Raw genomic sequence first — 12,360 nt, forward strand, 5'->3', positions numbered from 1 at the left:
ACTGACTCGGTACCGGTGCCTCCTGTTTAAAGCCTCCACAGACTCGGTACCGGTGCCCCCTGTATATAGCCTCCACACTGACAAGATGGTGCCTCCTGTATATTCCACACTGACCGGTACCGGTGCCTCCTGTTTAAAGCCTCCCAACTCGGTACCTTCCTGGGGATAGCCTACCATCCTGTACCGGTGCCTCCTTTTAGCCTCCACACTCTCTTCCGGGGTTTAAATCTCCCATCCTGTACCGGTGCCTCCTGTTTAAAGCCTCCAATTGTTGTTCTTATTGTGCTACTTTTTATTATGACTTTTTATTTTAGCCTAATTGGTAAACATTTTATTCTTCTAGATCACTGTTGGTTAAGGGCTTGTAAAGTCAGCATTTCCTGGTAAAGTCTACCTTGTTATATTCACATATGAAAAATAAAGTTTGATTTGGGTAAGACCAACTGACGAGTTCAGGGGAAAACCACTTAGAACCAGAGTTAGGTTTTCAGGCACCTAATTGCTTCACTTTCAAAGTGTTCAAAAAATAGTTTCATTCATTGTTTCTCCAACCCATTTTGCTCTCCTTCCTAATACCATGACCGAATACTTAAAGTGACAGTGGTTTTTGGACCAATCAACAGAATTTCAACAAGGGGTCTTACACATTCAATGTATTGTTGTTCTTTACCTAGGAATACATGCATACACTTTCTTTCAGTTTCCTTCATTTCACATTTAATGTAGAGGGGTTACACCAAATTGCACCCTATTCCCAAGACCTTTTAACCAGAGCCCTATTCCCTATATAGTGCACTTATTTTAACCAGAGCCCTATAAGGTTATAGTGCACTTCTTTAGATCAGAGCCCTATTCCCTATATAGTGCACTTCTTTCGACCAGAGCCCTATTCCCTATATAGTGCACTTCTTTAGACCAGAGCCTTATGGGAATAGTGTGCCAGTTGGGATACAGGCCCAGGAAGATGTTCCCTCCCCTCTGTCCTCATTCACAGATCTGATAGGACTGGATGTGTGAAAGCAAGATGGCAGAAATTAGACCAGGGCTGCCCAACTCTCTTCCTGGGGATTTACCATCCTGTAGGTTTTTAGTCCAACTCTCTTCCTGGGGATCTACCATCCTGTATGTTTTTAGTCCAACTCTCTTCCTGGGGATCTACCATCCTGTATGTTTTTAGTCCAACTCTCTTCCTGGGGATCTACCATCCTGTATGTTTTTAGTCCAACTCTCTTCCTGGGGATCTACCATCCTGTAGGACAGTCCAACCCTCTTCCTGGGGATCTACCATCCTGGGTTCAGTCCAAACTCTTCCTGGGGACCATCCTGTAGGTTTTCAGTCCCACTCTCTTCCTGGGGATCTACCATCCTACAGGTTTTCAGTCCAACCCTCTTCTGTGGAACATCCTGTAGGTTTTCAGTCCAAACCTCTTCCTGTTGGTTTTCAGTCCAACCTTAATCTAGGAACCTGATTCTACTAATTAGCTTCTCACCAAGACCTGAGCAGCTGAATTGATCTGTAGGAACAGGGTTAGAGTGAAAACCTACAGGACAGTTGATCTGTAGGAACAGGGTTGGAGTGTAAACCTACAGGACCGTTGATCTGTAGGAACAGGGTTGGAGTGTAAACCTACAGGACAGTGGATCTGTAGGAACAGGGTTGGAGTGTAAACCTACAGGACAGTAGATCTGTAGGAACAGGGTTGGAGTGTAAACCCACAGGACAGTTGATCTGTAGGAACAGGGTTGGAGTGTAAACCTACAGGACAGTAGATCTGTAGGAACAGGGTTGGAGTGTAAACCCACAGGACAGTTGATCTGTAGGAACAGGGTTGGAGTGTAAACCTATAGGACAGTAGACTGTAGGAACAGGGTTGGAGTGTAAACCTACAGGACAGTAGATCTGTAGGAACAGGGTTGGAGTGTAAACCTACAGGACAGTTGATCTGTAGGAACAGGGTTGGAGTGTAAACCTACAGGACAGTAGATCTGTAGGAACAGGGTTGGAGTGTAAACCTATAGGACAGTAGATCTGTAGGAACAGGGTTGGAGTGTAAACCTATAGGACAGTAGACTGTAGGAACAGGGTTGGAGTGTAAACCTACAGGACAGTTGATCTGTAGGAACAGGGTTGGAGTGCAAACCTACAGGACTGTAGATCTGTAGGAACAGGGTTGGAGTGTAAACCTACAGGACAGTAGATCTGTAGGAACAGGGTTGGAGTGTAAACCTACAGGACCGTTGATCTGTAGGAAGAAGTTTGGGTTGCCCTGGGTTACATCTACCAGTTGTGTTAGACACATGAAGGGGAGTGATCGAGGGCAGAGGGAAGGGAGTATGTTACTGCTTTAGTGTACACTCTTAGACGAGTGTCTAGTGATCAGTCAGCTGTGACAGACAAGCCTTTATTGATTGACACAACACAACTGGAAACACCAAGCAAATGCACACAATGTTGCACTAGTCGCTAATACAGACTTGATCACACACACACACACACACACACACACACACACACACACACACACACACACACACACACACACACACACACACACACACACACACACACACACACACACACACACACACACACACACACACACACACACACACACACACACACACACGTCCCCATATCCCTCTGTCTCTCTCTCTCTTCAGTACCCAGACAGGGCTATGATGGAGGGGTAGCGGGTGCGGTGGGACATGCACTTGTCCCTGTCAATGAGCAGACTGTGGGTCTTACAGCCAATGTCCTTCTCCAGCACCATGCGGGACTCCTCCAGGTGGGACAGGGAGCTCCGCGCTGCAGACAGCTGCTGCTGCAGGGATGACATGGTCTGGGAGATCTGACCTGCCTCGCCCACCAGGCTGGAGACAGAGAGAGAGAGTTAGGGGAAAGAGGGAGAGAGATAGAAAGGAGGGGATAGCAGCACAAGGAGAGAGAAAGAGAGCGACAGAGATGATAGAGGGACGGGAAGAGAGAGAGAGAGAGAGAGAGAGAGAGAGAGAGAGAGAGGGAGAGAGAGAGAGAGAGAGAGAGAGAGAGAGAGAGAGGGGAAGGAGAGGAGCTTGTCATACCAGTGTAGGAGTTTGTGAAAGATGGGAGAGAGAGTGCGATAGACAGATAGGTTTGGGTGTGTGTTTGTGTGTACGTCCGTGTGAGTGCTTACTGGCTTGCATCTCTGTGTGTGCTTCTGTCTGTTTGTGTGTGTACCTGAATTGTGGGTTGTCCCTACAGAGCTCCATGTGGGGTCTGTGTGAGCGTTGGTGCAGCCGGGACTGAGCCACTCTCAGAGGGGCCTCTTTATCATACAGAGCCTGCTGAAGAGACACAATGTTCCTCTCCTGGGCCCCGATCTGATCCAGGATCTACACACACACACACACACACACACACACACACACACACACACACACACACACACACACACACACACACACACACACACACACACACACACACACACACACACACACACACACACACACACACACACAGTTGAGTTCAGGTGCAGCATTCTCTGCATTCCAGCCTCAGCTGGATAACCCTTAGGGGTGGATAAATACAGTGCCTTCGGAAAGTATTCTGACCCCTTGACTCCTTCCACATTTTGTTATGTTACAGCCTTATTCTAAAATAGATTAAATACAAATAAACCCTCATCAATGTACACACAATACCCCATACTGACATCACAATACCCCATAATGACATCACAATACACCATACTGACATCACAAAACCCCATACTGACATCACAATACCCCATAATGACATCACAATACACCATACTGACATCACAATACCCCATACTGACATCACAATACCCCATACTGACATCACAATACCCCATACTGACATCACAATACCCCATACTGACATCACAATACCCCATACTGACATCACAATACCCCATACTGACATCACAATACCCCATACTGACATCACAATACCCCATACTGACATCACAATACCCCATACTGATATCACAATACCCCATACTGACATCACAATACCTAATAATGACAAAGCAAAAACAGATTTTTTTGACATTTTTGCAAATTTATACAAAGAAAAAAATACATATAAAGTATTCAGACCCTTCACTCAGTATTTTGTTGAAGAAGCTTTGGCAGCAATTACAGCCTCGAGTCTTCTTGGGTATGAGACTACAAGCTTGGCACATCTGTATTTGGGGAGTTTCTCCCATTCTTCTCTGCAGATCCTCTCAAGGTCTGTCAGGTTGGATGGGGAGTGTCACTGCACAGATATTTTCAGGTCTCTCCAGAGATGTTCGATCAGGTTCAAGTCCGGACTCTGGCTGGGCCACTCAAGGACATTCAGAGACTTGTCCTGAAGACACTCTTGTGTTGTCTTGGCTGTGTGCTTAGGGTTATTATTCTGTTGGAAGCTGAACCTTTGTCCCCGTCTGAGATCCTGAGCACTCTGGAGCAGGTTTTCATCAAGGATCGCTCCATTCATCTTTGACTCGATCCTGACTATACTATTGCGCCTGCCCCTGAAAAACATCCCCACAGCATGATGCTGCCACCACCATGCTTCACCGTAGGGATGGTGCTAGGTTTCCTCCAGACGTGACGCTTGACATTCAAGCCAAAGAGTTCAATCTTGGTTTCATCAGACCTGTTTTCGCTTTGTCATTATGGGGTATTGTGATGTCATTATGGGGTATTGTGATGTCATTATGGGGTATTGTGTGTAGATTGAGGAGGATAAAAAAACAATTGTATCCATTTTAGAATAAGGCTGTAACGTCACAAAATGTGTAAAAAGGGGAAGGGGTCTGAATACTTTCTGAAGGCGCTGAATGTCATGAAAACCTTCAGGTCTTCAGATGAAAACATTCCCTTTGCCTGCTGGGTAGGCATCAATTTCTGTATGTTTTGTTTAATTAGAGGAAGGGTTGAGTTTTGGCCATTGAAACGACACACACACACACCACCTCCACCAACCCCCCCACCCCAACACACCTGACTGAGATGCAGTTGTAGCTGTGTCTTGGCCTCAGTGAGCTGCAGACAGCGCTGGCTGAAGGCCTGGTCTACGTTGGAGCACTGGACCCTCAGGTCCTCAGCAGTCTCCTGTAGGACCCTCTCCACCAGCAGCCTGAGCTCCACACTGGCCTGCTCCTCCCGCTGAGCCACAGACAGGTTGTCCTGGGTGAAAGACAGCCACGCATCACGGTTACACAGCCTGGGAGAGAGGAGGGAGATGTTAACACACTATTAATACACACACACACCAACGTGGTGTCTGAGTTGGGGTGGTACTGAGTTGGGGTGGTACTGAGTTGGGGTGGTACTGAGTTGGGGTGGTACTGAGTTGGGGTGGTACTGTGTGTATTATACAGCTACTCACTGGTCCTGTAGGTTGTCTGAGTTGGGGTGGTACTGAGTGTCAGTACTCATGTTGTTGTAGCGACCACACTGGTCATCCAGACTGTAGGCCTGGTACTTATCAGACCAGTCCAGCTCTAGAGTCTGCTTGGCATCTCTGTTACACCTGATACACACACACACACACACACACACACAGTGGGACACAGTGAGGGGCAGAAATCCAGTGTGAGGGTCTGATGAGGGTCTGGTAGGGAGTGAAAAGCTGAAGTGAGGATAGTCATGTGATTAACTGTTCAGCAGTCTAATAGTCATGTGATTAATTGTTCAGCAGTCTAATAGTCATGTGATTAACTGTTCAGCAGTCTAATAGTCATGTGATTAACTGTTCAGCAGTCTAATAGTCATGTGATTAACTGTTCAGCAGTCTAATAGTCATGTGATTAACTGTTCAGCAGTCTAATAGTCATGTGATTAACTGTTCAGCAGTATAATTGTGCTGCCATCCTGTTAGAAGATAACAGATTATTTTATTACAATGGTTAAATTGGATTTTCATTGTGTTCAATGGTGTTATTTGCCCCCTAGTGGCGCTTTCTGGTACTTAGAGAGACGACGCAAACAGGAAGTTCAGAATTTGTTTTGCACGCATAGAGCAGCTACAAACAAGACTACGGTGCAGGTCTTTCAATGTAGTTATTTCTTGTCACGCTTCAGCCTTTGTAAGTTCAATTCAAGCATTTAGCTAATGATGATAATCTTGTTATTGATAGAGTTTCTTACATATCAATGTTGGTTGCATTTACTCACAAATTGCAATGCCTTTTGTGTATGTCGTTAGCTGTATTACTTTGCTCATGCGTCATGCAAACGAATTGTAAAATATACAATACTGTAGTTTTGTTACTGTTTTTAGTGTAATATGCTTTGTTATTCTACATAGATGGTTATACATTATTAGAGTAATGAAAGGAGCAATTACCATATGGTTAACAATTAGCTATATGGTTTGGCATCATGCCAGATGCATGGTACCTTAGCGCGTGCTTTGTATTTATGCAACTTCAAATGTTTAATGTACATCTACAGTATGTCGGTAGTATGTCGGTGTGAATTGAACACTAAAGTATATTCTTTTCTGTATTTTGCAGTTTCACAACATAAACGTTTCAATATATTCATTCAAGAAAAGTCACGCCTTGGGAGTTTTATTGAAGACTTAGTTGTTAGCTATCTGTCTAGTTTTGCATGGGAACGCAACTCAAGGGAAGAATAATAATAGTCATGTGATTAATTGTTCAGCAGTCTAATAGTCATGTGATTAACTGTTCAGCAGTATAATAGTCATGTGATTAATTGTTCAGCAGTCTAATAGTCATGTGATTAACTGTTCAGCAGTATAATAGTCATGTGATTAATTGTTCAGCAGTCTAATAGTCATGTGATTAACTGTTCAGCAGTCTAATAGCTTTGGGGTAGAAGCTGTTCAGGAGCCTTTTGGTCCTAGACTTGGCGCTCCGGTAGTGCTTGCCGTGCGGTAGCAGAGAGAACAGTCTATGACTAGAGTGGCTGGAGTCTTTGACCATTTTTAGGGCCTTCCTCTGACACCGCCTGGTATAGAGGTCCAGGATGGCAGGGAGCTCAGCCCCAGTTATGTACTGGGCCATACGCACTACCCTCTGTAGCGCCTAGCGGTCGGACACCGATCAGTTGCCATACCAGGCGGTGCAGCAGCCAGTCAAAAGGCTCTCTATGGTGCAGCTGTATAACCTTTAGAGGATCTGAGGGCTCATGCCAAATCTTTTCAGCCTCCTGAGGGGGAAGAGACGTTGTCATGCCCTTTCCACCTCTGTGTTGGTGTGTTTGGACCATGATGGATCCCTAGTGATGTGAACACCAAGGAACTTGAAGGTCTCGACCGTCTTCACTACAACCCCGTCCATGTGGATTGTAGAGGCTCGGCCCTCCGTTTCCTGTATTCCAGATCAGCTCCTTTGTTTTGTCCATGTTGAGGGAGAGGTTGTTGTCCTGGCACCACACTGCCAGGTCTCTGACCTCCTCCCTGTAGACTCTCTCATTGTTGTCGGTGACGAGGCCTACCACCGTTGTATCGTCAGAAAACTTGATGATGGTGTTGGAGTCGTGTGGGACCACGCAGTCGTGGGTGAACAGGGAGTAGAGGATGGGCCTTAGCAACACAGGGGACGTGAAATTAAGAATACATTTTTGTATTTGCGATGTGTTGCCAGGTTACCATTTTCCAATGAAGCACTGTGAGTAGCTGGACACACGATAATGCCCCACTGTTCAAAAGGAATTTTCAAGAAGGCTAAAAACAAATGATTGATGGATGAACACACACACTTTTCAAATGTATTCACCTGAAAATAGGCTGTGTTGGGTGTGCTAACTGTTTTGTTTTTTTTAAAGAAAAAAAGATTGAACCTTTCTTGAACTAGGCAAGTCAGTTAAGAGCAAATTATTATTTACAATGACGGCCTACCCCTGACGACGCTGGGACAATTGTGCGCCGCCCTATGGGGACTCCCAATCACGGCCGATAAGCTGTAGTCTTAATGAATAGGCTACAACCCAGCTCAGCTGTAGTATTAATGAATAGGCTACAACCCAGCTCATCTGTAGTCTTAATGAATAGGCTACAACCCAGCTCAGCTGTAGTCTTAATGAATAGGCTACAACCCAGCTCAGGTGTAGTATTAATGAATAGGCTACAACCCAGCTCAGCTGTAGTCTTAATGAATAGGCTACAACCCAGCTCAGGTGTAGTCTTAATGAATAGGCTACAACCCAGCTCAGCTGTAGTCTTAATGAATAGGCTACAACCCAGCTCAGCTGTAGTCTTAATGAATAGGCTACAACCCAGCTCAGCTGTAGTCTTAATGAATAGGCTACAACCCAGCTCAGCTGTAGTCTTAATGAATAGGCTACAACCCAGCTCAGGTGCTCAGTAGTCTTAATGAATAGGCTACACCCAGCTCCCAGCTCATCTGTAGTCTTAATGAATAGGCTACAACCCAGCTCAGCTGTAGTCTTAATGAATAGCCAGCTCAACCCAGCTCAGCTGTAGTCTTAATGAATAGGCTACAACCCAGCTCAGCTGTAGTCTTAATGAATAGGCTACAACCCAGCTCAGCTGTAGTCTTAATGAATAGGCTACAACCCAGCTCAGCTGTAGTCTTAATGAATAGGCTACAACCCAGCTCAGCTGTAGTCTTAATGAATAGGCTACAACCCAGCTCAGCTGTAGTCTTAATGAATAGGCTACAACCCAGCTCAGCTGTAGTCTTAATGAATAGGCTACAACCCAGCTCAGCTGTAGTCTTAATGAATAGGCTACAACCCAGCTCAGCTGTAGTCTTAATGAATAGGCTACAACCCAGCTCAGCTGTAGTCTTAATGAATAGGCTACAACCCAGCTCAGCTGTAGTCTTAATGAATAGGCTACAACCCAGCTCAGCTGTAGTCTTAATGAATAGGCTACAACCCAGCTCAGCTGTAGTCTTAATGAATAGGCTACAACCCAGCTCAGCTGTAGTCTTAATGAATAGGCTACAACCCAGCTCAGCTGTAGTCTTAATGAATAGGCTACAACCCAGCTCAGCTGTAGTCTTAATGAATAGGCTACAACCCAGCTCAGCTGTAGTCTTAATGAATAGGCTACAACCCAGCTCAGCTGTAGTCTTAATGAATAGGCTACAACCCAGCTCAGCTGTAGTCTTAATGAATAGGCTACAACCCAGCTCAGCTGTAGTCTTAATGAATACAACCCAGGCTACAACCCAGCTCAGCTGTAGTCTTAATGAATAGGCTACAACCCAGCTCAGCTGTAGTCTTAATGAATAGGCTACAACCCAGCTCAGCTGTAGTCTTAATGAATAGGCTACAACCCAGCTCAGCTGTAGTCTTAATGAATAGGCTACAACCCAGCTCAGCTGTAGTCTTAATGAATAGGCTACAACCCAGCTCAGCTGTAGTCTTAATGAATAGGCTACAACCCAGCTCAGCTGTAGTCTTAATGAATAGGTTACAACCCAGCTCAGCTGTAGTCTTAATGAATAGGCTACAACCCAGCTCAGCTGTAGTCTTAATGAATAGGTTACAACCCAGCTCAGCTGTAGTCTTAATGAATAGGCTACAACCCAGCTCAGCTGTAGTCTTAATGAATAGGCTACAACCCAGCTCAGCTGTAGTCTTAATGAATAGGCTACAACCCAGCTCAGCTGTAGTCTTAATGAATAGGTTACAACCCAGCTCAGCTGTAGTCTTAATGAATAGGCTACAACCCAGCTCAGCTGTAGTATTAATGAATAGGCTACAACCCAGCTCAGCTGTAGTCTTAATGAATAGGCTACAACCCAGCTCAGCTGTAGTCTTAATGAATAGGCTACAACCCAGCTCAGCTGTAGTCTTAATGAATAGGTTACAACCCAGCTCAGCTGTAGTCTTAATGAATAGGCTACAACCCAGCTCAGCTGTAGTCTTAATGAATAGGCTACAACCCAGCTCAGCTGTAGTCTTAATGAATAGGTTACAACCCAGCTCAGCTGTCTCCTTTAGGTCTTTCCTAGACTAATGTGTGGAAATGTGTGATGACACAATCAAATGAAAAGAGAGGATCTTATAAATAAACCATGTATGTAGTTACTGCTGATGCATCTAAAATATTCATTGTGACACTAATTGTGACGCTCACTTGATTTGATTGACAGCCTGACTCAGCGTTCTCTTCAACAGAGCCTGGATGCTCCTGATTAACTCCACCTCCTGCGGTACACAAACACAACCATCACCTTATTTTCAGATTGGTTTCTAGTGAAATAACGTCTAGGCAACATTTAGTAATGATACAAGTATTTCGAGTTGAGCAAAGACAAGTCGATGTTATTGTTTTTAATCACCTTAAGCAGCTCCTCCTCTACGCCGTCTTTAACCAGGTCGGGACCCAGCCGCCGTTCCCGACAGGTTAGGTTATCCGTGGCGATGGCGAACGGGATCTCGGTGGCGTCCAGCGCCTTCAACAGCCTCCTCTTCTGCTGCAGGAGGAGGTCTGTCTCGGCCACCAGCTTCTCGATGTGCCGCTGCAGCTCCGACTTCCAGAAGTGGATATGCTGCAGTCTCTCTCCCAGGTGCCGCGTCCCCTCCGCTTGGGTGCGCAGAGTCCCGGCCTCGGTCTCTTGATACAGTGTTTTGGACTCATAGCAAATCCTCTCGGCGTTGTTTCGGTCAGTAGCGGCCTGGTGAAGGGTAGAGAAGTTATTGATGTGCCATTCCTCCGGGCTGTACTTGGATGAACGGTACCCCGCCGTAGCCAAGCCGGAGGAGGGATAGAAGCCCTCCTTGAATGTGGCCTCTGCGTCTGGAGGCGGGAACGGCTCGCCTGCTTGGGCAACTGACCTGCCGTCGAAATTATGTCTGGCCACTAAAACTTCTGAAGACATTTTGTGGCGAATTGGTGATACCTGATATTAAAAACACTGCGATCCGATTGTAGTTAACGGAGTCGCAGCATAACAAGAGCCACACAGGGGAAGTGAAGAATCACATGTTTTGTATTTGCGCTGCGTTGCCAGGTGACCTGTTTCCAAGGAAACACTGTGTAACTGGTCACGCGATAATGCCCCACGGTTCCAAATGCATTATCAGGTAACAACAAATGGTGCATGGAGGACATACACACACACAGTTTTTCAAATGTATTCATCTGAATAGAGGCCTATGTTAGGTGTGCTAACAAAATGTATATACCCATTTATATGTCCACAAAATGGATGTCGCAACTAAGGATTTCCACTTTAATTGATGAATAATAATTGTTTTAATAATGTCAATAATAACTTGAACTTTTAACATGACAGTGGCCCCTGTGTTTTCCCCCCAGAAACATACATGCAGACCCACACACACACACACAAGCATATTCACACCCCTCCAACTCTCCACTTTAAAACCCTTTAACAGAGTCATAGGTCTCGGGTCTATTGATGGGAATCAGTCTTCAGGACTGTGTCCAAGTACAGCGGGTGAGTAGCTACGTATTACAGACAGTAAGGGGCGCCATAAGACAAAAAATGACATTGTTACCATAGCAGGATCCTTATTCATTAGTGCACACAGGAGCACAACGTAGGCAAACAATTTGCACTGGAAAACGAGCGTTTCTTATTGGACAACCTCAGGCAGTCCATTTTCCTGTGTTTTGGTACCTAAATGAATAGGCTGTAACCCGGCTCAGCTGCTGCAAAGATGCCGGACAGAAATACCAGGATGGAAGCAAATGTACGGGATTATAACGGCAAAACGATTCATGCAAAACATAGTTAACAGGAATATGTTAGTTAATGTAGAGACAAACGAGTATGCATATGTTTTATCATAAAGTCAAATTTGCGAAAATCGCGATTTAACAAGCTTTCTGACTAGCTAACAGTAGTCAACTAGATAGCTTTATTGGTGTGTGGACATGAATATGAAATTGTAATTCGTGTTTGTTTTAGGGACTCCTGAAACAACCAGCAAACCAGGCTGTCGTCTTGTGAAACGGTGGATGTAAAGAATCTAGCTAGATAAAAGCGTTTACTGCAAATTGAATGTACAATTTTGTAAGCTTGCCTTGTGGATAACGTAACTAGCTAACTATGTTCCTGCTTATTGGGCAGTGGAGGATCAAATCCCTGTATGCCTATGGATGTGTAGCTGTCCAGCTGATCTGTGTATGGACCCAAACGTTTGGTATACATATTAGTTCAGAACCTAGATATGAACTTTAACCATCATAGCTGGTTGTATCAACTTCAAAACAGTCTGAATGACATTAATGAAGCCTATGGATTGAGTAGAATATAACTTTGTGCCAAGGATGCAAGTCGTATATACATGTAGCATGAGATCCCCACATTGTAGCCTGTACATTTAATATATTCACTAATCATGTACTCTACCTTGGTAAATAAAGGTGCAGTTCAGGTATGAATGTCTGTG

The 12,360-nt window shown here is 45.0% G+C and overlaps 1 protein-coding gene and 1 long non-coding RNA gene across 2 annotated transcripts; one reads left to right on the forward strand and one right to left on the reverse strand.

The window, feature by feature from the left end:
• Positions 1-2,605: 2,605 nt before the first annotated feature.
• Positions 2,606-10,940, reverse strand: LOC124025454 (tektin-4-like). The gene is made up of 6 exons (XM_046338888.1): positions 10,281-10,940; positions 10,076-10,146; positions 5,384-5,527; positions 4,996-5,218; positions 3,218-3,372; positions 2,606-2,871 (listed from the first exon to the last, which is right to left on the reverse strand). The coding sequence occupies exons 1-6, from the start codon at positions 10,818-10,820 to the stop codon at positions 2,658-2,660; spliced, it is 1,347 nt and encodes a 448-aa protein (XP_046194844.1). The 5' UTR covers positions 10,821-10,940; the 3' UTR covers positions 2,606-2,657.
• A 220-nt stretch (positions 10,941-11,160) lies between these two features.
• Positions 11,161-12,348, forward strand: LOC124025453. The gene is made up of 2 exons (XR_006837187.1): positions 11,161-11,658; positions 11,877-12,348. It is a non-coding gene; the product is annotated as an uncharacterized LOC124025453 (long non-coding RNA).
• Positions 12,349-12,360: the final 12 nt, after the last annotated feature.

Source organism: Oncorhynchus gorbuscha, unplaced genomic scaffold, assembly GCF_021184085.1.
Source record: "Oncorhynchus gorbuscha isolate QuinsamMale2020 ecotype Even-year unplaced genomic scaffold, OgorEven_v1.0 Un_scaffold_2253, whole genome shotgun sequence".
Classification (NCBI taxonomy): domain Eukaryota; kingdom Metazoa; phylum Chordata; class Actinopteri; order Salmoniformes; family Salmonidae; genus Oncorhynchus; species Oncorhynchus gorbuscha.